We start from the raw sequence: 26929 nt of genomic DNA, 5'->3' as shown, positions 1-26929 counted from the left end.
AGAAATGCCAATTGCACATTATTTTAGCTAATTTTTGCTGTCAGTCCAGAGAGCTAATTTATCTTTGAGGGTGAGCCGTTGATTTTTATACCTGTGGGTGGCTCAGGAGGGTCAACAAGTGGGTACTGGGGAGAAGTGTGGGCGTGGAGGTCACTGGCAACTGGGGGGCAGTTGCGTGGACCCTGGGGAGACCCAAAAGGGACCCCAGTATAGGCTCTCATCTCATCTTCTTCTCTCATCTCAGTCAGGGGGCACTTTGTCACCCCCGTTTTACAGAGGAGGAAAACCGAGGCTCGGAGAGGCCAAACAACTTGCCCAGATCTGCCTGGATTAAAAATCGGGGCTGCAAGAATTTTTAATTCCCAGGAAAAGTGAATTTTCACTCTTTCCATACATTATATTTGTGATCTGAATGCTCAAAAGTCTTACGATCACATGATGTTAAGATAGTAAGAGATGTGGCTGCAACCAGAAGGTTCCTAAGGAAGAACAAATACCCGCGTGTTAGAGAAAGAGCTGGTGATGCTGACGCTGTGTCACCATGATTCAAACCCTCAGCTCATTCCTTTCTCCTGACCGGCCCCCGCTGGAGGTGACGAGGTCATGTGCCTCCCCCCATCTTACAGCCAGGGCTTAGAAAGCCTGCGTACCTCCTTAAAGCCACACAGGAATTGTATTCCTCATCTAGCTGGTTCCAAAATTCATGCTTTTCCCAGTAAAAAAAAAAAAAAAAAAAAAAAACACCTTTTCAGTCTGTCTTTACCTCTGGCTTCATTTTTGTTTTCTTTTTAATTAAAAATTTTTTACTTATGAAAAATTTCAATGATATGGAAAAATAAAAAGAATGGGAGAGCCCCCAGGTACCCATCATCTTGATTGACAGTTGTTAACATTTTTTTTTAATTACGGATAGACTATCTCACCACGAAGCATTTCAGCATGCGTTTCAGAAAACAATGACAATCGCAATTCTGTTATCCTGCCTGAGAATATAGACAATAAATCTTAACATTCTCTAGCTCCCAGTCCAAATTCAAATTTCTGGAATTAGGGCAGGAACTTTTAGGCCCAGCTTGATAGCTGTGCGTGTTTTCTCCTGGGAGAGGTGGTGAGGCCTGGGGCTAGAATTAGGGGTCTGACTCCTGTGGCCATTGAGGCTGATGACCTGCCATGTGGCTGTCAGAAGCCTTCTTGCCTTCCTGGCCTTGGTCTCTCCCTTTCTGCTCTGGGATGGTTCATGCGGCCGGGCTCTCATGCCCCAGCCACTTCGCCAGGCTGAGTGCATCTCTCTTCATCTTTGGGTTTGTGTGGCTGCTGTAGGGAGCATTGGGAGAGGTCTTCTGGGAGGGAAGCCCCTTTTCGGGGGGACCAGAGGCCACAGTGGCATTAGGTTAGGGTTCCTGGTGGCTCAAGGGCTGATCTGGTCCCTTGCAGGATACGAAATTGCTAGGCGCAAATAAATCTGTCTCACTCCAACGTGCACTGACCAGAGGTCACCAAATGATGGTCTGTGGCTGGATTCAGCCCCCAATGGATCTGGTGTGTACCACACAGTACAAGGGGAGAGAACTGGGGGAGTCCACACACAAAACTCCAGATTCCCAGCTTCGCGTGAAAGATTGGAAGATGTAGCAACACTTGCCTGGGACTCCGTAGTAGAGCCCGCTCTAAACCTTGCCACAGTCCCCACCACTCCCTGTTGCTCTCCAACACATAGCTGTTCTATTTATCACCATACGAGCTCTACTATTTTTCTTACGTTGAGAGACAATCCTCTGAAACTGTGTCTACTAGAAAAACAGGAAAACAAAACTAGAGCAAGATGGCCACCTGCTTTTTCTACACAGCGGGAGGCAAAGGGGAGGAGTGGGGGGGGATCAGGGAGATGCTCATTCATGGCAGACAGCCTGTGGGTGAGCCCTGGGGAAAGAAGGGGTTAACCTCCTTCTGTTCCCCGATTAAATCCTTCTGGAGCCTGAGGCCCCGAATTGAGCTGAAAACACTGGACAGAGAGGTCGGGCAATCCACCAATGTTGCACAGCTAAATGATGCAGCCTCTGCTCTGGGCAATCCAGAACGTGGACTGTGTGCCAGGCTCTTAATTTGTGTTAGCTCCCTTAATGCTTTTAGCAACCTTAGGAGGCAGGTGCCGCTCACTGAGCACCAAGTGTGTACATGATTCATTCATCTGACACATATTTGTGAAGCACCTGCCATGTGCCAGGCCCTGTTCTAAGTGCTGGGGTCAAGAAGTGCCCGCCCCCATGGAACTGCCGTCCAGTGAAGGCATGCCCCTTCAAAGGACCAAAGGCAGATTGTTATCCATCCTTGACCCTCTGCCCTGAGTCGGGAAGGGTCCAGTGAGAGAGAGACTGGACAGCTGGCGGGGGTGGGGGTGTCTGTGAGCGAGGAATGGGCAGTTTCTGGAGGAACCTGCTTGAGGGGAATCAAAGCTCCAGGGGGGAATCAGCAAAGGTGCCTCGATGTCTGAACCAGGAAGGGCAGAAGGGCAGGCGACAGTCAGCTGTGTGGGCGGGAGCTGGGGGAGAGGGGGTCAAGCCCTCCAGTCCTGCCCACCAGGGCCTGGCGGTGCCTCAGAACAGTGAGAGTGTCCGTGGGAGAGGCCGGAGACCGCAGACCCCAAAATAGAGCTCCCTCCTCCTGGCCGCAGGCTGAGTCACCCTGGAGTGTGAGCTGAGCCCGCCTGGGCTTCAGGCCCCCGGCTGGAGGAGCCACCACATCACGGGTCAGATGCCTGGGCTCCCAGCTTCCTGCCTTTGTCTGCGCCTCCTCAGGACTTTTCTGGGGACAGATAAAAGGCTGCCAGAAATAACACCTGGCTCGCTGGGGAGCTCCGGCAGGGAGAAAGGGCAGGGAAAGGAAGCCCTGGCCCCACCCAGCTGCTCACAGATGTCTGAGGGGAGAATCTCAGGCCGGCATCTGTGCAGTCGCTGCAACCTCTCTGTGTCTCAGTTTCCGCGTCTGCAGAGAGGGGAGGCAGACGTCCGCCTGGGGTGACTCGGGGCCAGGGTAGCATCAAGAGTGTGGGCTCTGCGGCCAGTTCTGCATGGGTTAGAAACCCAGCTCCTCCAGGGCGGGCCCTCGGGCAAGTGAGTCAGCCCCTCTGGGCCTCAGTTTCGTCTGCTGTAAAATGGGCTTGATGGTAATAGTTCCTTCCTCATAGGATCACACAGTCAGGGCTCATTAAGTATCAGCATTATTACCAAGCGAGGAAACACTGGAAAATGCACAGGGCCTGACGTACGCTTGCTGCTCAATAAGTGGCACCCCGAGTCTTATTGGTCCTGCTGCTCAGACCCACCCCAGCTACCAGGTGCCAGGTGCTGGCCAGACCTCCCTTCATCTTCATCACAGCCTGGTGTGATCAGTAGTGTTGTCACTCCCGTTTTACAGATGGGGAAACTGAGGCACGGAGAAGCAAAGTCACACAGCCAGTAAGAAGCTGGGCTGGGATTTGAAGCCAGGAAGTGTGGGGCTGAACTGGGGCCCATAACCACCACGGCCTCCTGCCTCCTGTGCAGAAGTCACTGCGCCCGTGTCCTGTCTCTCTGGGTGGACCTGGGCCGGGAGAGGGCTGGTGCGCACCAGGCTAACAGGGTACTCCAACCCCGTGCTCTGCCAGCATGCCACGTTTCCTTTATTTTTTAATTGATTTATTTTTTATGAGGTAACTGCTTTATAACATGATATAAATGTCAGGAGTACATCGCTGTGTTCGGTTTCTCTGGAGACTGCATCATGTTCACCACCCAAAGATTGGCTACACTCCATCGCCACACACGTGCCCAGGCTCCCCTTCCACCCCGCTCCCTGCCCCCTTCCCCTCTGGTACCCACCGATCCAACCTCCGTCTCTGGACACATTTCCTTTAAATGGAGCCTTCAGGAGGAGCTTCCTCCGGCCAGCGGCTCACAAAGAGATGAGGGGAGAGAAAGGGCCCTGGCGCCCCCCTGGTGCCCCAGAGCTGCCACTTCGCGGTTCTCCGCCATGACGGGCCCAGAGGCAGGGGAGGGCGGGCAGAGAGCGGGGTGGGGGGTGGTTGGGAAGGCGCCTCCCGATGCCCTCAAACCTCGTCTCTGGTTCTGCTCCCATCTTTCTCAAACCCCAGCCCGTAAATCTGGTCAGTCTTTCTGTCCACCACCTGTTCCACCCTTTGGGCTATGTTGGGGACAGCCAGACGGAGGGAGCAGGAGGCTGTGGTGGAGGGGGGTGGAGAGGGAGGGGCAGCAGTCGCCTGGACTACAGGGGCTGGCACCATAGCCCCCCGTCCTGGAAGTGGAGGGGTCGGATGCCAAGCCTGGCTCACTGGGGACGTGCCTCCGCTCCCACCACTGCGGTTCCCCCGGAAGATACTGGAAGTCTCCTGACACACCTCCCCCGTCTCCTTCTCTGTTGCAGCCTTCAAAAGCGTGATTGCATCGCTTCCCTCCTCCCGCTTCTAACCTTCCAGAGGACCCACGTTGCACTTGGCGTCAAAGCCAGACTCTCTCCTTGGCCTTCAGACCCTCGTGGTCCACGGGTCATCTCCTACCCCTAACCCCCACACTCTCCACTCTGACCACGTATGCTCCTGCTGTCTTGAAAACCTCATCAGATGTGCTCCCTCTCTGGGGCCTTTGCACCTGCTGCTCCCTCTGTCTGTAACACTCTTCCACTGTACTCCCTTCTCATCCTCCGGTCTTGGCTCACATGGCAGCTCTGTGGGGAGGCCCTCGCTGACCGCCTTCTCTAAACTAGGCCCCTCGCTCTCTCCTATCACCCTTCTTTTTTTCTTTACTGAAATGTAATTCACATACTATAAAATTCACTCTTTTAAAGTATACAATTCGGTGGGTTTTCGTATATTCACAGGGTTGTATGCCATCAGCACCATCCAACCCCAGAATGTTCTCATCACCCCCAAAGTAAACCCCGTGCCCGTCAGCAGTCTCTCTCCATTGCCCCTCCCCTCAGCCCCTGGAAACGACTAATCTCCTATCTGTCTCTGTGGACTCGCCTTTTCTGGACATTCCACAGAAATGGAATCATGCAATATGTGGCTTTTGTGTCCGCTTCTTTCCCTTAGCGTAATGGTCCTGAGATTCTTCCACACCATAGAGTGAATCAGTGCTGCGTGCCTTTTTATGGCTGAGTAATGTTCCAGGCCGTGGACCTGCCACATTTGTCTGTCCGTTCCTCAGCCAATGCACATTTGGGTTGGTTCCACTTTTTGGCTGTTATGGATAATATGACCGTAAACAATAGCGTATGAGTTTATGCATGAACATATGTTTGCAGTGTTTTGGGGCATGTCGCTGGGCTGTGTGGTAACTCTGTTTAACCTTTCAGGGGCCTGCCAGACCAGTTCCCACGGCAGTGCACCGTTTTACGTTCGCAGCAGACACGCACGAGGATTCCAGTTTCCCCACACCCTCGCCAGCACTTCTTTTGCTTTTTTCATTGCGGCCGTCTCAGGCGGTGTGAAGCCGTAGGGCATTATCGTTTTGATTTGCACCTCCCCCCGTGGCTAATGATGTTGAGCATCTTTTCATGTTCCTACTGACCATTTGTATTTCTTCTTTGGAGGACTGTCCCTTCGAATCCTTCCTGAGGTTTTGAATCGGGTTACTTGTCTTTTCGTTGTCGAGTTGTATCTCCTTGATGTTCTTCCTCACACTTCTCACTCTCGGCAGTGATTTTGCTTTTTTGTTTCTTGACCTTCTGCCCTTATTAGCAGGGAAGGCCCACGCGGTCGGGCGCCTTGCTGTCCTGCTCGGTGCTGTCTCTCCAGCGCCCAGAGCTGACCCCTTCAGAGTTAATATCTGGTGAAGGAGTGACTGAGTCCGCAGTGAGGAGAGAGGCGACGAGTGACTCACTCACGCATTCGGCAGACAGCGAGCTTCCTGCACCCCTGTGGTTCTGATAATTCTAAGACCGAAACAGAGGTCCTAGCCTGGGTTTCGGGCCCTCCACGGGGTCCACCACGAGCACCAGCTCTTCGGTGTTGTGAGGCCCACTTTGTGCACGTGGTGTAGCTCTCCTTAGTGACCATCCCTCCCTCAGAGGATGCGATGAGACATTCATATCTTCGGCGCTTGGCCAAGGGCAGGGCCCGGGGTAAGTGCAGTGTAAGCCTGAGTGTGTTAGCTACTTCTTGTGTAACAAATTACCACACACTTAGCAGCTTAGAAAAGCACCCACTTATTGGCCTACAGTTTGGTAGGTCCGAAGTCCAGCACAGTGCGGCCGGGTTCCTGTTCAGTCTTATAAGGCTGAAATCAAGGTCCCAGCCAGACTGCCTTCCTATCAGGAGCCTCCAGGGAAGAATCTGGCTGAAGACAGCTCCTTGTGATTGTAGGACTGTGGTCCCTGTTTGCTTGCTTGCTGTCAGTCAAGGTCCACTCGTAGCTCCTAGAGGCCGTCTGCATTCCTTGCCATGTGGCCCCTTCCATCTTCAAAGCCAGCAACAGAGAATTTCCCTTATGTCAAATCTTTCTCATGCTTTCAGTCTCTTTTGCCTTGTCTCTTGTAAGCCCTGTCCCCACCTGATTAGGTCAGGCCCACTAAGGAAAATCATTCTTTCTTTTTTTTTTTTGAGGAAGATTAACCCTGAGCTAACTGCTGACAATCCTCCTCTTTTTTGCTGAGGAAGACTGGCCCTGAGCTAACATCCATGCCCATCTTCCTCTGCATCATATGTGGGATGCCTGCCACAGCATGGTGTGCTAAGTGGTGCCATGTCCCCACCCGGGATCCGAACCAGTGAACCCCAGACCACCAAAGCGGAACGTGAGAACTTAACCACGGCACCACCAAGCCGGCCCCAATCATTCTTTCTTAAAGTCAACTGTACCATCTATCCCCGACTCAGTGGGAGGGGATTATATAAGAATGTGGGTCATCGTAGAATTATGTCTACCGCGGTGAGCTATAAATAGTTACGATGTTCTCAGAGGCGTCCCTCTGCTCTCACAGATGATTCTGAGCTTGAATATCACACACGCAACCTTCACCCCCTGGTGAACTGGCATGTACCCCTGGGACATCCCCACAGGCCATGGGCCTGGCCTCTGGTCCCCTGAGATACGTCAGATTCTGAGCTGGAGAGGGGCGGTCAGGGGTCAGGAACAAGGCCAGTCCTTCCTCCACCTTCTGCCACTCAGCCCTACTCTCCAGTCTCATCTTTTCTCCGTGGGCACGACAGGGAGGGCGAGACGACCAAAACCCTGGTCCAGCTTGGCTCAGACAGAGAACTCTGTCTATACTACTGGATTCTGGAAGGCTCTCTTGCCCACAGAGAGATGACCACCTCGATTAGACTCTGGAATATGTACCAACATCAACTGGTCCCCAAGCTTCTGCTCTCAACCCCCTATAATCCATTGATCCTGGAAGCCCCTAAGCCAAATCATGCCCATACTCTGCTCCAAACTCTCCCCTGGCTCCCACCTCACTCAGAGAAAAAGCTCAAGTCCTCGCAGCTGCCCACAAGGCCCTTCACGATCTGGCTCCCATTACTCCTCTGGCCTCAACTTCCACTACTTCTTGCTCCCTCCAGTCCAGCCACGCTGACCTCCTTACTGTTCTTTGAACACACCAGGCATGTTCCAACCTCAGGGCCTTTGCACTTGTGTTCCTCTGCCCAGAGGCTCTTCTTCCAGGTCTCCATGTGGCTCCGTCCCTCACCACCTTCAGGTCTTTGCTCAAATGTCTCCTCAGGGAAGCCAGCCCTGCCCGCTCCATTTAAAACCACACCCCATGCCCTACACCTTTCTTCTCTTCCCTGCTTCCTCAAGTGTGATCCGTGCTGTGGCTTCTGCAGGCGACCTGGCGAGCCTCCCCTGGACCTGGGCAGTATCCCCTGGTTGGGCTATGCCTTGGAGTTTGGAAAAGATGCTGCCAGCTTCCTCACTAGGATGAAGGAGAAGCATGGTGATATCTTTACTGTAAGTGCCTCTTGTGCCTCTTGGGAGGGAAGGAATGAGCAGCTGGGCCTGTCATACTGATTCCTTCTACATTCTTCTATACGCTAACCTGCCCATGCAACATCCAGTGGTCCATCCATATGTCTATCCCACTATACACCCAACGCTTATCTAACATCCGCCTCTTCATTATCCCTCTAGCATCTTCCCAACATTGAACTGTGCCGTCATTCAATATCTATCCAATATTTGTACATCCATCCAGCTGACCCCTATCCATTCACTTAACTTCCATCTCTCCAACATCCATCCATCTAACATCTATCTTTCTGCCTATCTACCCAATATCTAAGCAGCATCCTTCCATCCTAATATCTACTCAACATTCATTCATATATTCCATTCCATCAAACTTCCATCTATCCGCTCATTCATCCATCTTTTCATCTACCTATCCAACGTCTGTCTATCTAGCCATTTATCCAGTATCTATCTCTCTGTCTAGCCAAATTTATCCAGAATTCTTCTTTGCATGTACCTAACATCCATCCAACTTTCATCCATATATTCAAAATTTTTTTAAAGATTGGCACCTGAGCTAACATCTGTTGCCAATTTTTTTCTTCTTCTTCTTCTTCTCCCCAAAGCCCCCCAGTACATAGTTGTATATTCAAGTTGTAGGTCCTTCTGGTTTTGACATATATTCAATTTTCACCGACTTCTGTTCTTCTGTTTACCTACTCACCTTTCCATCCATCTGCCACTATCCACCCACTGTTCAGTTATCTATCCATTCAGTATCTGGTGTCTATCCACTTGATATACATCTATTTATATCTCCAGCCATCTATCCTTTCAACATCTATTCAAACCACCACCCATCCATCCATCTTCCACGTATCCTTCCAACTTCCTTCCACCCAACATTAATCCTCCAATCTATTTACCCAATATCCGCTCAGCATCCTGCCATCCATGTACCCAACATTCATCCACACATTTAGTTTCCAGCCAACCTCTAGCTGCCCATCCATTCATCTCTCCATCCAACATACCTTCACTGATCTATCCTTCCATTTATCCACCCATCTAACAATCCATCCAAAAGCATTTTTTCCTTGAATATTGGCTTCTATTTTATAAGAGAGTTTGATTTATGTGACTCATAGACCACACTTTGAAAATAAGGCCAAGGCGGTGGGTAGAATTATGTGGCCCCTTCCACAGACATTTGAGGGCAGACACCCTTACCCTTGTTAACCGCAGGATTGCAGCTCTCCAGAGCCGCTGCCTTCCCTTCTTGGGGAGCATGTTACATACCGAGCTCAGCCTCCCAGAGAAGTGGGCATCGCTTGCACGTCCACTAGCATTTACCCAGCAACACCCATTGTTTATCAGTCCATCCATCTATCCGTCCATCCGTCCATTCATCCGTCCTTCCTTCCATCCACTTATCCATCCATCCACCCACCCACCCATCTATAATCTATCCAGCAGCAGTTATCTACCAACATCCTTCCATCTATCCTTCCATCCATCCTTCCATCCATCCATCCATCCATCCAATCATCCAGTCCATCCACCTGTGATGCACACAACATCCACCTGCTGCCTACTGCGGGCAGACTCTCTCCTGGCTGCTGAATATATGACAGTAACCAAGATAACCATGGCAGGTGCTTAAGAGTGACGTGCTGAATTCCAGTCCTAGCTCTGCCACTTCTCAGCTGTGTGATCTGGGGCACATTAGGTACCTTCTCTAAGCCTCACTGTGCAGCTATAAAGGGGTGGATGATGGTCCCTACCTCACGGGGTAGTCGTGAGGGGTATGGAGAACAGTGTCCATTGAGTGCTGGTGGGGCCAGTGCCTGGCACGGGGTAAGCCCTTGACACTGAGATCTGCTGTTATTCCTGACGCTCCTCCTCGCTGCACCCCCGCCTCCCCCAGGTGCTGGTCGGGGGCAGGCACGTCACTGTCCTCCTGGACCCACATTCCTACGAGACGGTGGTGTGGGAGCCTCGCAGCAAGCTGGACTTCCACGCCTATGCTGTCTTCCTCATGGAGAGGATTTTCGACGTGCAGCTTCCGCATTACAACCCCAGCGACGAAAAGGCCAAGATGAAACCGTGAGTGGCTGGAGACGGTACCTGTGGGTGGGCCAGGGTCGGGGGCCTGAGTCTACCTGCATAGCCCGAGTCCTGTGTGGGTCGGGCTTCTCTCCACAACAGGTGTCCAGTAAAGACATTTGTTTTGAATAAACAAACAAAAACAAAACAAAAAACAACCTAAAGGAATGGGCCGAAGAAGAACTCTAGCCTTCTGAGGAGGAAGCTTTGATTTTCGTAGAAAGAGACCAGGGTTTGGGTCAGCCTGATCTGGCTTCAAATCCCGGCTCCACCACTTCTCAGCTTTGTGGCTTTTGACGAGTCACTCCCCCTCCTGAGCCTCTGTTCCACGTCTATAAAATGAAGAGAGCTGAGTGGGGTGATTATCATTTTCGAGTCCATACTCTGTTCCAGGCATCATGCATGATCTCATTAGTCTTCACAACGGTGCTGGAGGGCCAGTAAGTTATAGCCCCACTTTATAGATGAGGACACTGGGGCTCAGAGAAGAGAAGTGACTTGCCATAGGTCACACAGCTAGGAAGTGGTGCAGGTCCTGAAACATGAGGAATAATCACGTCAACCAGAGGACGTGTGAGCACACTTACTCTGCATGAATTCATCAAACATCAGACGACCTATTCACGCTGGCCACCATCCTAGAGGCTGGGGCGCAGAATGATGCCAGCCACCATTGAAGACACCTACCCCATGCCAGGGGTTTGATAGGCACACTTCTGTATGTGTGCAGTAGTCTCAGGAGGTAGGCATTTTTACCCCTATTGCACAGATGAGGAAACAGGCTCAGGGAAGTGAGGTGGCTTACCCAAGGCCTACCGCTAGTAAGTGGCAGAGCTGGGATTTGAACCCAGGTCTGCAGCCTCCATAGCCCATTCTCTGGATCTGTCTCCAGGAAGTCACCTCCTGCAGTCAGGAAAAGCATCTAGAGGCAGGTTCCGCAGGACGGCCAGTGCTAGGAAAGCCGCAGTGTGAGGTGGACATTGATGACGCGGGGCCCCGTCTGACCTTGGCTTTGTGGGACGGCTGCTAGGAGTGCTTCTGAGCCTGACGTCCTGGGTCCCACTAGCAACAAGACTCCACAGTTCACTGCATCCTATGCGCCACCCAGAGAGGACGCCAGTTTCCTCTGGGTCTACCCTAAGGGTTTCTGGGAATTTCTCAGAAGCCGGCATGATGTCTTCTGGGCATGGCTGCCACATCTGTTGAGGACTCCTGTCTCCATCAAGGACTAGCGCTTGGAGTGGGGTCAGGGGAACAGCTGGATCGCAGTCAATCGCTAGGTCTGCTCCCATTTATCGAGCATTTACAATGTGCCGGGTGCCTAATAAGCCCTTTACACACATGATCTCCCATGGGTCCTGTCTGTTGTCTTTCCAACGATGTTCCAGCTTGAACATCCGACCGCTTTTATTCCCTGGGAGTTCACGGAACCGCTCTGGACGCTTTCCCCTCTTGAATTATCCAAGAACCCGGGCGCTCGCTCAGTCTGGAGGGGCCCATCCTCCTTGCAAACAGCAGGCGGCGGCAGAGAGCCGGAGCACCTGTTCGGTACACCTGCTGCCACAAGGCGTCGCTGTGGAGCGCCGGCTCTGCCCGCCCCGCGGACTCCGCGCGCCGGCTGCAGTGGCCCCTTCTGGTCTAGATCCCTGGCAGGGTGCGCAGGGGCCTTAACCTTTGATACAAGGTACCACCTTCTTGGCTTCTAATCGTGCCCTCAGCCATGGCTCAACGTTGATTCTGTGTTGCGGAGGCTCAGCACAGAGGGGGCTTCTTTCAGCCACGTTCTCCCGGGTCTGGTTTTCTCAGACTCCTGGGCACACGATGCGACCAGGTCACGGGCCAGAATCCCTTATTCCTCACATCCCGCTCACTTGGGGTCGTGTCTTAGTAGCAGTCTTCGGCCAGGGGACACTTTAACTCTCCAAACAGGTCTCCCTAAGTTTGGATCTCCAGGAGAAAGGGTTGGTCTCTTGGTTCCTCTCTTCTAGAAGTCTGGGGGCTCCTTGTCCAAGCTTGTGTGCCCCGAGGAGGGACAGACTATGAGGGTGAAGAGTTCAGACTCTGGAGTGAGGCAGGTCAGCGTTTCTGTCCCAGCTGTATCACTTACTGGCTGGGTGACCTTGGGAAAGTCACTTTTCTGTCTGTCTCTGAGTTTTTCCATCCTTAAAATAGGTATCATAATAGTAACGATTGTCAAAAGATGAAAGAGATCATTGCACTCAGGACAATAAATGGTAACTATCGTCGTTGTTAACGATGCTAGTAATAATAATATCATTTTGTTTAAGCCGGTCTTCCAAAGGCCCCCATTGCCCTGAGGAACTGGAGCCCTGGGAGCCTGGGGTTCGGGAGGGAGGCCCCTGGCCTGTGTGCGTCTGGTTCCCTGGGGAGGCTGCTCTCTCACTCCTGTGCTCCCCGCCCCAGGACTCTCCTCCACAGAGACCTCCAGGCGCTCACGGAAGCCATGTATACCAACCTCTGCACCGTCCTGCTGGGCGACACCACAGAAGCGGGCAGTGGCTGGCAGGAGATGGGGCTCCTCGATTTCTCCTACAGCTTCATGCTCAGGTGAGCGTGTGCGGCTTCCCCTCTCCTGCATGGAGCCCGGCCTCTGGACCTGGGTCAGCCACTGATAGTGGCAGAGGAGCCAGGGGAGCTCTGGGGGGAAGCAGTTTGGGACACTGAAAGCCAAGACTGTAAGATGACATTTTGCTTCTGGGGCCCCAGGTGTTCAGCTGGCTCAGCCTCTGAGTTGTAAAGGAGACTCCGGCCAAGAAAGGGGCCTGTCCAGTCACCCAGGGAGGGAGTAGGAGAGCAGGGCCTCAGAGACCGTCTTGTCCTGTGGCCTCCAACCCTCGGAACTGCACAGCCCAGGAAGACAGACTGTGTGGGAGACCAGCCCAGGACTTGAGCTTTTTATCAGCCCTTGTAAACATCTATTAAAACTGCACTACCAATGTTCCCTCCTTCAGCAGTGCCGGACACTGTCCCAGGCACTGGGGACGCAGCAGGGACAAGACAGGTGAAGTCCCAAAACTCACAGAGCTGACACTACTTGAGGAGACAGATAATAAACCAAGAAATAAAGCCGATTCTGTCAGAGAGTGACAAATGCGATGACGGAGATCCGTAGATGGGGTGACAGCACTGGGGGCTCTTTTAGCCGACTGAAAAGGGGGGCCTCTTGGAGGTTCTGGCCTCAGAGAGCAGACCTGACGATAAGATGCCCACCATGCCAAGATTCTGGGCAAAGGGAACAGCAAGTGCAAAGGCCCGGAGGTAGGAAGAAGCTTGGCAAGAGGCCAGTGTGGCTGGAGCCTGATGACCAAGGCAGGGTAGGGAGGAGATGAGGGCAGAGAAATTGGCGAACCAGGTCTCACAGAGCTGCAAGGCCAAGGAAGCCTTTGGAATTTTTTCTAAGTAAGACAAGTGACTTTGGCCATTTAACAAGCCTGTGGCATGGTTGAACTCAGAGTTTTAAGAGGTCTCTTTGGCTGCCAGAAGGTTGGTGTGTGGCAATGAGGGAGAAGCCAGAGGACTCGGTGGAGGCGGTTGTAGTTGCCCAGGTCAGAGAGGACGGTGGCCTGGACCCGGGGGATGACAGGGGAGATGGCGAGAATTGGGGTAGCTTTGGGGCCAGAGTTGACAGGACCTGCTGCAGGATTGACTGGGTGGTGGGGGCAGGGGGAGCAGGAGCCGGGAAAGCTCAGTGACTTTTGGTGGTGCCGTTAACTGACCAGCATCCCGTAAAGGAAAGCCCGTTTCAACCGCTCCAAGAATTTGGAGGGACAAAGTTCCAGCATAAAGGACAGGCACTCGCCGACACATATGGGCCCACGGGTACATTTATGACACATGCGCATGTGCGCGCATGCAGGCTCAATGTGTGTTAATGCATTCCATCCCCACAACAGCTCTGGGGGGCTGGAAATTTACAAACCCCATTTGACAGAGGAGAAAACTGAGGCCAGAAGAGTCCGGGTCATCGCCCGGAGTCCCGGAGCTGGGGGCGTGGCAGGGATGGCTGTGTGCCAACCCTCGCTGTGTACCAGGGCCACCTTTTCCCCATTTCGCCTGGAGCGGTGCAGACACCATCAAGGCTGTTGGTGGTCTGGGCGATGGTGGCTTGGTGCACCGTCATTGTACGATGGGGAGACCGAGGTCCACGGAGGGGCAGCTGAGACCTCCCAGCAGGTTCCCAGCAGGCCACCTCCAGGGCTCCTGGCTCCTGCCGCCCCGTGTCCTTGTGCGGGCCAAGAAGTCAGGGAGGAAGCTGTGGCACCAGGGGAGGTGGGGACAACGTGGTGGCAGCTGGGTCTGTGTAGGCCCATGGTAACGGCAGGCGCAGTTCAGGGTCAGATGTAATTGGACCCCGTGTCCTCAGGGCCCGAGGCCTCGGCTGGAGCTCCTGCCTCCTGGATCGGCAGGCTTGGGCCTTGTCGTCACCATCTGCAGACCCTCTAATAGAAAGGGAACGGGCGAGGTGGATGACAGGGACACTGATGTGGAGGTGCAGCTTCACACGGCCCCAGACTGTGAGATGCCACCGCTTAAACCTGCCAACTGTGCTATGCGGGCCCCTGCGTCACTCAGAGTCACGTCCGAAGTTCTAACCCTGGCTTACAGCATCCTGCATGATCTGCCCCCGCCCCTCCTGCCCTCATCCCTCCCAGTGTTCCCCTTGCTCTCTCCCCGCCATCTCAGCGGCCTCCTGGCTGTCCCTTGAACAGGCCAGGTGTGCCCCCACCTTGAGGCCTTTGCAGTTTCTGTTCCCTTACCTGAGAATGCTGTTCCCTACATGTCTTGTGGCTCCTGCCTCACTTTATTCAAGTCTCATCTCGAGTGTCACTCCTCAGAGAGGCCTTCCTGACCCCCCATTTACTATGACGGCCCTCTCTCCTTACCCAGCCCGGGTCTAGCTTTATGTTCCCTTATGGCTCCTGTCGCCACCTATAGGTCACGCGTGTTATTCACGTCTGTCCCCAGCCGTGTGCCGTGTTGCTTTGATGAGGAGGTGCCGTGGGAAGGGCCTTCACTGCCACAGTGTGAAATCACGTGGCCTTTTTGGTTTTCTTTTCATTGCCTGTCTTTGGTAGAAATATATGTACTAGAAAATGGTTCTCTGCTTTAAGAATGAAGCCAGCGCGAGTGGGATGACTGATGGGGACAGGTGTTCAGCTGCAGTGTCAGGGGGACCGCAGTGGGGGAGGGGAGGGGAGGACGTCAGACCCTGCCAGCTCGTCCCCTCTAGGAGGGGCGGCCGTGACTCCACTCCCGCCCGGGGCTGCCAGGCGGGACTGGGCTCCTGGTGGCCAGATTCTCTCCTTTTTCAACATGAGATAAGGGGGAAATCCAGATTTTGCGTGAATTTCCCCAGATGTTTAAATACGTGTTCAGTTTGTTTTGACGAGAACTCTATTGACCAAACAAAACACGTCTGTGGGCTGAATGCCGCCCGTGGGCTGCACCTTTAAGGCTTCTGCTGCCGGGAAACTGAGGGCGTTAGTCTGGAGGAGCGGGACCTGGGGCCTCACACGCCGCCCGAGGAGAAGGGGAGAGACCTCCTTCTGGGCTGATGCCGAGGCCCCAGTAGGGCCGGCGGGTGAGACGCTGGGAAGACCTCATTTCAGCTGTTCTGATGGAAGGATGGCTCCCTGCGAGCCCAGTGGACGGGCGGGTTGTGAGCGCTCCATCCCCGGGGGGCGGGAAATCCAAGGCTGGATGCAGGGAAGGGAGTGGGGTGCTGAGAGGTGGGATGGCAGCCCGGATGGCTGAGCTTGGAATCGTGATGGCCCGATATTTCCCCCCAAGATCAGTGTTCTCAGGTTTAAGTTCTAACTCTCCATCCGTCCGCCTTATTGGAGATCTGCCACGTGCCTGCACTGTGCGGATGAGGGACAGAGTGGGCGCTAGACAGGCCCCCCACCCCCCCCAGGCCGCCACCCTCCCTCGTTCCTGCTTCCACCCTCTGCCTGGGAAAATCTCTTTCCTGGGAGATCCAGGGACTAGGAGAAGCTGGGGACGGGGCTGGATCTGGGCTTCAGTGGTGTCCCTGCAGAGGCCCCGGTCCCTCCCACCAAGTGGAAAATGTGAAAGTCTGCGGTTTCCCTCCCAGGACTGAGGCCAGTGGGGCTGGGCTTCTGGAGCCTTCCAAAGTGGCTGGTGGTGAGAACGCTTCCTCTGAGAGCATTCCTGTGGGCGGTGTGCCTCACACTGGCTCCCGGGTCTCACCCTCTGTCCCTACCCACCAGGCCCTGTCCCTCTCGTGCTCGGACCCCCAGGGCCTTCAGGTCAAGCCCAACCTCCTGACCGTTGCAGCCTAGCCCGCTGCCCTGCCCTGTGGCCGGCCCTGCCCGCTCCCAGGCTGCTCCGGCCCCCGTCCACTCACCCTCCAGCCGCAGCACCTGGACTAGCAGTGCTGGCTGCTCTCTGGCCAGGTCATGGTTGCTCCCTTGGCTCCAGGCCTCTGCCCAGGCTGTGCCCTCTGCCCTAACCCGTTCCCCTACCGCTTCCCCTGCTCCTCCTGCAGGTCTCAGCCCAGACCCTGCCTCCTCCGAGGAGCCCGCCCTGCCTCCCTCTGCAGCACCCGGAGCCTGCTCTCCTGATCCGTGGCCCCATCTCGCCCCGCTGTCCCCCTCACTCGCTCTGCTCCAGCCTCATCGCCTCCTTGCTGCGCTTCAACACTCTTTCCTTCCCGGCTCAGGATGTTGGCACTGGCTGCTCCTTCTGCCTCGTCCCCGTCCCCCTGCTCTTCCCACGCTGGCTCTTTCTCATCCTGCAGCTTCCAGCCTAACCTGTGAGCCGCATGCCAGCTTTGTTTGTCGTCCCTCCGAGCGCCAGCTGACGTGTACTCCTTCTCCTGTCTCTCTGGTCTGTTGTCTGTCCCCACACTAGCGTGTCTGCTCCGCAAGGACCTTGAGCATTTTGTGTTTTTTCACTGCCAGCTCCCTGGCCCAGAGCGGTCCAGGTGTAGAGCAGGGAAAGTAGGTGCTTGTTAGGTGAATGAATGAAGCAGAGCTTGGAGGCGCCGTGGGAGGGTTTGGCCGGGAGTGTCCGAGGATGACCCCCTGACCTGCTGTTTGCTGCCCCCAGAGCCGGCTACCTGACGCTGTACGGAGTCGAGGCGCTGCCACGCACCCCTGAGAGCCAGGCCCAGGACCGCATCCACTCAGCCGACGTCTTCCACACCTTCCGCCAGCTCGACCTGCTGCTCCCCAAGCTGGCACGTGGCTCCTTGTCAGTGGGTAAGCACCTCGGGGCCCTGGTGGGTGGGGGGGCAGAGGCACCCAGAGGGGGAGTCCACACTTGAGCTGAAGGGTCATGGGCAACATAGGAGGAGGGACATCTAATGCCCTGAAAGGCAGTAAGACCCCTGTCACTGGGAGTATGCAAGAGCACAGTGGGGGAGGCAGGGCTTGGACCAGAGCTGGGGTTCCTGTGGAAATTCTGATACAACCCATCTGGAGTGGGGTCTGGGGACCATTCTCGTCCGTGTCTCTCGATGCTCACACGCCCTCGTTGCTCCTAGTTATCGGCCCTGTGCTTTCATAACATAGACACTGCACCCTGGACGATTGTTCTGTCAATTAGGGTTGTCACCGAACTGCAAGTTAAGAGTGTTTCCACGTCAGTTTGTAAAAACGCACCTCATCCATTTTCGCGGCTGCAGACGGCTCTCAGGATCAGTAAAGAGCTTCCTGCCAGATGCAGTGTGCGGAGGCCATGGGGACCACTGGGCGCGCTGTCCCCTGGCCACTGTCCCCAGCGAGAAGAATCTTCTGGGGCCTTTGTTAATGATACAAGTCTGCAAGCCCCATCTTGGTCCATTTGCATCCGCATCTCCAGGGAGGCTGCGAAACTGCAGGTTTGACAAGTGCCCCGAGAAGGCTGAGGAAAACCATGTGTCCTGGTCTCAGACACTTGTCACAAGGCCTGGATTTGAATGCCTGTTCTGCTGCTCCCTTGCTGGGGGTTTGGGAATGTTACTTGACTTCTTTCGGCCCAGGTCCTTTCTCTAGAGGGGAATGGTTAGGACAGACTCTGGGCTCAGACAGCTTGAGGTGGTTGACTGGCCCTGAGGTGGTCTCTCTGTGCCTCAGTGACCTCCCTTGTAAAGCGGGAAGAACAGTAGGATCCTCTCAGAGGGTGACTGTTAGGACCGGCTGAGGCAGCAGGAAAAATCCTCTTTGTCAAGCACTTTCTCCCTCTCTCCCTCCCTCTTTCTCCCTCTCTCTCCCTGAGCTAACTACTGCCAATCCTCCTCTTTTTGCTGAGGAAGACTGGCCCTGAGCTAACGTCTGTGCCCATCTTCCTCTACTTTATATGTGGGACGCCTACCACAGCATGGCTTGCCAAGCGGTGCCGTGTCCGCACCCGGGATCCAAACCAGCAAATCCTGGGCCGCCGAAGCGGAACGTGTGAACTTAATGGCTGTGCCACCGGGCCGGCCCCTGAGGGGCACTTTCTATGTGCCAGACAGCAGATTAATCATTGTCTCATTCAGGCTCCCTCCAACTCATCAACTGAGTTCCTTTATTTATATATATATTTCCTACCAAACTTTAACACACTGGAGTGTTTATTTTTTAAAGATTTTATTTTTCCTTTTTCTCCTCAAAGCTCCCCAGTACATAGTTATATATTCCAGTTGTGGGTCCTTCTAGTTGTGGCATGTGGGATGCCGCCTCAGCATGGCCTGATGAGCGGTGCCATGTCTGTGCCCAGGATCCAAACTGGCGAAACCCTGGGCCGCCGAAGCAGAGTGCGAGAACTTAACCACTCGGCCACGGGGCTGGCCCCTATTCATGTCTCTTATCATCCTTTTAGAGGCAATTCCTTATCTGGTTGAATCCTGCCATTAATGCTGGAAGATTGGTATTATGCCCATTTTGCAGATAAGGCTGAGGCTCAGAGAGGTGAAGTCACTTGTCGTAGGTGGCAGAGCAGCAAAATGGAAACTTGGTCTGATAAAGTCACGTGCAAAAAGCACCTGACACATCCCAGAAGCGATTGCTTCTCCAGGAAAGAATGATTTCCCCATCAGATGCTCCTGGGTTGTCTGGGTAGATGCAGAAGGGGACCCTCGGGCATTCTGGGCGCAGCCCTGGGCGTATAGGACGGCTGCATTTCCCAGTGCGGGCAGCGGGCGGCGATGTTGGGGAAGGTTTCTCCTCTGGGGCCGGAGGCCGGCGGGCAGGGTGGCCCTCAGCGCTCGCCGCGGGCCAGGGGGAGCCGCCCAGCCTCCTTGTAAGAGCGATTTGGCAGAACCTATGGAAACATAAAATGCGCGTTCCTTTGATCCTGTACTTAGGCTCTAGGAATTATCCTGCAGAAATGCTTGCACGTGTCTCCAGATACACAGGGGTACTCCTTGCCACGTTGCTTGTAACAGCGAACCCTAGAAACCGCTGTAGGGACTGATGAAATGAATCACGCACTCCTGTAAGGGAAACCACGCAACAGGGAGACAGAACAGGACGGGCTGCTGTAGGACGGCATCTACTGTTACTGCGCGAACAGGGGGCGGAACGGTGGCTGCGTTGTGGTTCTTTTTCAGTGTGGGAACGCGTGTAGATTCCTGCCTCTGGGAGGGCTGAATGGGATGGAGAGAAGCTTACGTTTTATGGTATGCCCATCTGAACTGCCAGAGTTTCTTTTTCTTTTATTATTATTTTTTACCATTTGTATGCATTATTCCTCCTCTGCTTTTAAAAATATAAACATTTTAAAAGAAAACCGACCCTTTTGGAGACCTTTAGACCATTGAGTCTGGTGCTTCTCAGACAGTAGGGAGTTGGGGACAGTAGAGAATTAACTAGAGCCCCAAGCTGAGCATCCTGCTTCTTTCTAGAACAGTCATTTCCCTGGATTATCGGGGAGGGGGCTGTTTTATTTGAATATTGTTTTGGGAGAAAGGGCATTCTTATATGAAAGAATCTCAGAGTCTAGTGCAAAAATCTAATGCGTTTTAAAGGTAAAACACAAGACTTTAAAGACGTGTCCCCACTGGGGGCCTTTCTGGACTGTGCCCTCAGGTCTCCAGGAGATAGCAGGGTTTCCAAGGAAAAATTGGAGAGGTACTCAAGCCTGGGGCCCAGAGATGGACAGGGCCTCAGTCAAGCCCACACAGCATGGGAGGCCTGGAGTTGGAACCTGCTTCTCCTGCCTCCAGCTGCGTTACCAGTGGCCCTGGCAGTTCTGACTCCCAGCATTGAGTCATTACACTGGGGCTGGTCAGTAATACCTTATGCTAATGGCAAGAATGTAGCAGGTACGATTTACCAAACCCCTACCAGTACCAAGCGTGTTCTGTGTGTAATCTTTTCAAATCCTACGAGCCAGGTTGCTCCCATTTTATAGAGGGGAAACTGAGGCTCAGAGATACAAAGTGATTTGCCCAAGATCATCCTCCAAGGATGAAGCAGAGCTGGGATTTCGACCTGGGTCTCTCCGGCTGCAAACTGTATGCTCTTTCTTTCACAGTTTATTATTATTTCTTAATTATAGAAATAATACGTGAATACATTCTCCTGGGACTAATAATGCTAACAGCCATTGTTTAATTTAATAATGTAGCTAATGCTTACGTGGCCTGTGCCAGGCATCCCTCTTCATGCTTATGTTAACGAATTCAACCCCTGCATGGTGGGTCCTCATTATCCCAATTTACAGGTGAGAAAACTGAGGCGTTGGGAGGCCAGGGGACGTGGGCTCCTTGCTGCGCTCCTCTGCCTGTTATAAAAAAAAATCGAATATTACACAAAAGAGAAATTCTCTCTTGACCACACTCTCTCTAACTCTGTCCCCAAGGTCACCGTTGTCATCAATTTGATGGTACCCTTTGAGAACAGTGCCGGCCTGCAGAAATCAAATGTGAGCCACCTATGTAATTTTAAATTTTCTATTAGACACATTTAAAAACGAAAGAGATGACATCAATTTTAATAATATATTTTCTTCAACCCAGTCTGTCTAAAATATTAACACTATAGCATGCAATCAACATGAAAATTATTGAAGAGATACTGCACATTTGTTTCTCACACTCAGACTTTGAAATCCGTGTCATGTTTCACTCAGCACACCTCACTTGGGCCACGTTTCAAGAGCTCGACGGTCACATACGGCTGTGGCTTCCCTATGGGACAGAAGGGTTCTAGACCTTTCTCCACACGTTAAAATACAGCATGAGCCCAAATTATACCGTTATCCCAAATATGTACAGCAAGCCCCTCTTTTCTCCGTGGAAAGTTTTTTTGTTTTGTCTTGCTTTGGGTTTTTGGTCAACCTAAACTTAGAAATCTTTAGGGGGAAGGGGCCTGCCCGGTGGTGCAGGGGTTAAGTGTGCACATTCCACTTCGGCGGCCCAGGGTTCACCAGTTCGGATCCCAGGTGTAGACATGGCACTGCTCATCAAGCTATGCTGTGGTAGGCGTCCCACATATAAAGTGGAGGAAGATGGGCATGGATGTTAGCTCAGGGCCAGTCTTCCTCAAAAAAAAAAAAAAAAACCATTAAAAAAATAATAATAAAAAGAAAGAGAAAAGAAAAGAAGTAATTAGGGATGGAAATGAAATCAACTTCTCCTCTCAAGGTGGCTGAACTCCTGAAGTTAAGCTCACGTGTGGCATCGACCACCCGTTGAGAAATGTCACTCTCCTCCCTCTCCCGCGCTTTGGGACGTGGTTTTATTCAGACTGCACCTGTGACATCAGCATCCTGCCCATCAGCAGGGTGCCAGGTGGAGTCACCAGACTCTGTTTTCCAGAAGCCCCCCTTCTTCACTCCCTTATCAGCTGTTTGAGATACTGACCGAACTTTTCGACTCCGTAAACTATGACTCTGGGATCTTTCACTGGGACTTGCTTGTTGGGGGGAGTGCGGGTTTTGAGTATGTTTCACGTGGTTCACACATTGGGATATAAAATAGTAGCTGAAAATCTCCCTCCCTTTCTTGTGCCCCCCTTCCACTCGATCCCCACTCTCCCCACTTGGCTGGTTTCCTTAGTTTCACGTGGATCTTCAGGAGTTCTTTTATGCAAATGCAAGCAAATATGACTAAATTCTTATTTTTGTCTTTTTTCCACAAATGCATGCCGCACACGCTGTTATGGGCGCTTTGCTTTTTTTCTAACAATATACAGCAGCAACAGGCATATCTTGTGTGAGGTGTAGTGTGTGCCCTGTGCTGTTCTAAGGGCTCTGCAGAGGTACTGTAATTTGATCCATGGATCAAAGCACTGCTTTAATTTTTTAAACTTTTTTTAGTCTATTTTTTTTTATTATACAACACCATCTTTGGCTCATTTGCCAGATGACATTCACATACTTTCCTCTTTTTTTTAATGGTGGTAAAATATACATAACATAAAATTTACCATTTTAACCATTTTTGAGTGTGCAGTTCAGTGGCAGTAAGTCCATCCGCGATGTTGTGTAACCATGCCGTTATCTATTTCCGGAAATTCTTCATCACGCCCAACAGAAGCTCTGTATCCATTAAACAGTCACTGCCCGTCGCCCTCCTCTCGGCTGCTCGTTACCTTTCTTCTACTTCCTGTCTCTGTGAATTTGCCTGTTCCAGGTGCTTCAGATAAGTGAGGCATACAATATTTCTCCTTTTGTGTCCGGCTTATTTCACTTAGTGTAATGTTTCCAAGATTCATCCATGTTGTAGCAGGTGTCAGATTTCCTTCTTTTTTAAGGCCAAATAGTGCTCCATTGTATGTCTACACATTTTGTTCCTCCATTCCTCTGCTGATGGCACTTGGGTTGTTTCCACCTTTTCACTATTGTGAATACTGCTGCTGTGAACACGGGTATACAAGTGTCTATTTGAGTTCCTGCTTTCGGTTCTTTTGAGCGAATATCCACAAGTGGAATTGCTGGATCAAATGGTAATTCTGTGTTTAACCTTTTGAGGAAGTGCCGGCCTTTCCACAGTGGCTGCACCCTTTTATACTCCCACCAGCGATGCACAGGGTTCTGATTTTGCACATCTTAGCTGTTCTTTTACTTTTTTTGATACCATCCACCCTAATGGGTATGAGGTGGTCTTGCATTGGGGGTTTGATTGGCGTTCGATTGATTGGTGGTGCTGAGCATCTTTTCCTGTGCTTATTGGCCATTCGTATTTCTCCTTTGGAGAAAGGTGTAAGTCCTTCGCCCATTTTTTGAGTTGGATTTTTGTGGGTTTTTGTTGTTGTTGAGTTGTAGGAGTTCTTTATATATTCTGGGTAGTAGGCCTTCAGCAAACACGTGGTTTGCAAATATTTTCTGCCATGCTGGCGGTTGTGTTTTCACACCGCACTGCTTTTTGAAGTCGTCCGTAAAAGCTGTGTTTACAGTGGTGTTCCACCTCTGCAGCTGTGCTGTCCGGCCTCGGAGAATGCCGGTCACTCTAAATCTGCGCCAGGAAATTTCCCGGCCCTCTTTGTTAGCTAGTCCATCAGATGCCTCCTGTCAGCATCCAGAACGAGCATCTGCCGAGGCGGCTCCAGCACTTCCTGCGTCCTGCACTCGCCTGCTTGAAGTCCCCACCTGCCCGGGCCCACCCCCCACCCCAGAGATGCCCACGAGACTGGTCTCAGGTGGGGCCCGGGCCTCCAGAGATTTGGAAGCTCCTGGGTGATTCTCCAGACCCCCAAAAGCTGGGAAATGCAGGAAAATAATGTATTTCAGATGAATATTTGGTCTTACTACGTTAAATTGAGAAGTACGTCACCTGAAAAGGTGTCCAGAGATTGTGGAAAAGCACATGGAGCATATTATTTGAAAATGTAACATACTTAAAAAAATAAGCTTAGCCTACATTTTCCACTCTTTCAAACACCCTGTAACGTGCAGCCCAGCTTAGAAGCATTGGGTGGATGGGTCTTCCTATTAACACTGCTTTCTGGTTCAGAAAAGCCCATGAAATGGGTTCCAGTACTTTGGAATTTCGTAGCAACCCAAAGTGACTTCCACTTTTCCAAGCAGTGATTTTGAAGAAACCACGTTTGCGTGTATGTATATAAATATAGCACAGCTTATAGCATTAACACAGTATATAAATAATCAGTAGCTGGCTAAATTTATACCCTCAACAGTCTGCCCTCGTGGGACGCCTAGGTCTGTACGTAAAGAACTTTCTCATTTGTTTCCATTGCTGTTTGGTTTTCCAGAAATAACTCACCACTGTTTATTTAATGGTGATTGCAAACTGGTGATCTGTGGGCCAAAGCTGGCCTTCAGAGATGCTTGTGTGGCCTGCACAGTGACTGAGAATCTCTTACTTAGACGCTAACCTTGAAAAATACCAGAAGATTCCACGTGAGCATCTGGACTTTCAGCTTCTTCTGAAAGCTCGGGCTCCCTGGCCGCGATGGGCTGCGCTTCTCTGTCAGGCGCTTCCTGACCTTCCTCCCTCATTCGCTTCACCTTCCTTCCCTGGGGCAGCTGAGTTGGAGACCCCAGACCAATGTGTTCCCTGTTGACGGTCCGTTGGGTCGTTCTGATGTCTCCTGAACGAAGCTATGCTGAGTCTGCTCGTGTGGCCTCCACCTGCACGTGGCCGTACGTTGCTCTCGGGCCGGACCCTGGGAAGGGAGACTGCTGCTCAGCGTTTCCTGTTCCTTTCCCTGCTGTGTAAAGAAACGCCATTCATTTGATGCATATTTATTGAGCACTTACTATGGACCGAGTGCTGGGGACACAGAGGTGACTACAACAAAGGCCCTTGCTCCCGTCCAAAGGGGCTGAGACGGGTAATAAGTGAGTCAACGCTTAAAGGTCTTCTCTGTGGCCTCCTTCCCAGGAGCTCCCAGCCGCCGTGGAGTGACACCCACCAGACCCTCGTCCTCATGGAGGTCAGGGCTGGGCAGCCTGGACTGGGGGTGGATCTGTAACCCCCACTCTCTGTGCTCTGTCCCTACAGGGGATAAGGACCAGGTGTGCAAGGTCAAAGGTCACCTGTGGAAGCTGCTGTCCCCAGCCAGGCTGGCCCCCCGGGCCCACAGGAGCAGCTGGCTGGACAGCTACCTGCAGCACCTGGAGGAGATGGGCGCGTCGGAGGAGATGCAGGCGCGGGCTCTGGCGCTGCAGCTGTGGGCCACGCAGGTGGGCGAGGGCGTGCGAGCGGTTCCAGCGGGGGGGGGGGGGGTGTGTGTGTGTGTGTGTGTGTGTGACTGTGGGTGTGTGTGTGCTGCCAGGCACACGCCGGCATCGGGGTGAGTGTGCAGTGAGGGGTGTATTTGTGAGTGTGTGCCAATGTGAGTGTGCAGGTGGGTGTGCACACGCACGCCCAGCTGTCTGCCCAGCTCCCTGACTCTCATAACTGTGACACAGTATCAAGAACAGGATCGTTCATTCCATATTTATTTATTTTTTATTTGGAAAAATGTTAGACGTACAGAGAAGCTGTATGAGTAGGAGGAGCCCTTGCCTGCATTTCACTTCGCTGCTTCAGTTTTCACGCTCCACTCCACCCATTTGCCTCCTCTCTCTCCCACTGAGCTTATTGTATTGAATCATTCGCAAATAAGTTGCAGACGTCCTGACTGTTTACCCCTGATTACTTCAGCGTGCCTCTCCCAGGAGCAAGAACATCCTCTCACACGACGGCAGGGCAATGATCAAATTCCGGACGATTGACCCAGATACAGGCTCATTATCTAATACACTGTCCGTTTTCCAATTTCGCCGGTTGTTCCAGTAATGTCCTTTGTGGCTCATCTCAGTCGAGCATCCAGTCCAGACTACACGGTACATTTAGTCCTTCTGCCGTTTTAGATTTCTGTGCCTCTCATTGCTCTTCATGACCTTGACATTATCAAAGTGCAGACCAGTTAATTTGAAGAATCATGTAAAAGTTCCTGCTTTGTGTTGCTTATGTTTCAGCTGCGGTGGGGGTGGGGCACAGGCAAGGAGACCCATTCAGGGTGACTTTAGGAGCTGATATGCAGGCTATAAAACTGGGTCGTCGATAGAGAGACCCTGGGGGTCTGCTCTAGCCGGGTGGTGAGGGAGGTCTCCGAAGGGGAGATGTTTGAGCTGAGCCTGGATGATAAGAGCTGGATTTGGAGACTTGGGGAAGATGTGAGGATAGAATATTTTAGGCAGGGGAAACAGCAAGTGCAAAGGTCCTGGGGTTGGATTATGCTGGGTGTTTGGGCAATAGCAAAGAGTTGAGTGTGGCTGAAGCAGAGTGAGGAGGGGAAGTGGGACTGAGAGAAGTGATCATGGAGAGCCTTGTGGATTTTCTCTGGGTGAGGTAGGAGCCCTGGGAATTCTGAGCAGAGGAGGGACAGGATGTGAGGAGTAAGGGCAGAGCAGGGACACCAATGAGGAGACAGTGGTGGCAGGACCAGGTGGTAGCCATGGAGGTGATGAGGAAGTGGACGGATTCTGGAAACAGGGAAGACAGCACCAGTGGATTTGGTGATGGGCCGGCTACTGGGGTGAGAGAAGGCGGGGCCTGGCTGCTGCCTCCGCCTGACCTCGGAGCCCCACGCCTTGTCTTGGCGTCCTCTCTGCAGTGACAGTTGCACAAGCTGACATTTCTGGGTAATTCCTCTCCCATCGACTTGCGACTTATTTTTAGTTTTCTCTTAAGCCATTAACGGTCCTTGCAGGCAAAGACTGGCGGCGGGTGGGGCTGGGTTTAATCAGCAGTTGGGGACCCGTTAATGCCTAATAACATATTTATGGGCAGAGAGTTGGAGCTCCAAACTGTGCCCAGAATCCCTTGCAGAAGTGACCTCTGTCAGCAGAACTGGACGCTGGCGGGGGGGCTTGAGTGGAGAAAGCCCAGGGCACGGCCTTTGGCGGGGGGGGCAGAACTGGGGAGGTGGGGACAGGACGTCCTCTGGGGCTGAGCTGTGGCAGCGTCCAGAACTTCA

The 26929-nt window shown here is 52.6% G+C and overlaps 1 protein-coding gene across 5 annotated transcripts in view; it reads left to right on the top strand.

Annotated features, from left to right (window-relative positions):
- The window catches only part of PTGIS (prostaglandin I2 synthase), a 45169-nt gene that overhangs the window by 3895 nt on the left and 14345 nt on the right, over positions 1 to 26929 (top strand). For all 5 annotated transcript variants that reach the window (XM_046679319.1, XM_046679318.1, XM_046679322.1 and 2 more), the window contains exons 4-8: positions 7823 to 7946; positions 9874 to 10052; positions 12477 to 12620; positions 17145 to 17296; positions 24967 to 25148. In XM_046679319.1, coding sequence (XP_046535275.1) covers positions 7823 to 7946; positions 9874 to 10052; positions 12477 to 12620; positions 17145 to 17296; positions 24967 to 25148 — 781 coding nt within the window. The remainder of the gene's footprint in view (positions 1 to 7822; positions 7947 to 9873; positions 10053 to 12476; positions 12621 to 17144; positions 17297 to 24966; positions 25149 to 26929) is intronic.

This window comes from Equus quagga, chromosome 12 (assembly GCF_021613505.1).
Source record: "Equus quagga isolate Etosha38 chromosome 12, UCLA_HA_Equagga_1.0, whole genome shotgun sequence".
NCBI lineage: Eukaryota > Metazoa > Chordata > Mammalia > Perissodactyla > Equidae > Equus > Equus quagga.
Note: the sequence above shows the minus strand (reverse complement) of the source record. Positions and strands in the feature narration are given on the sequence as shown.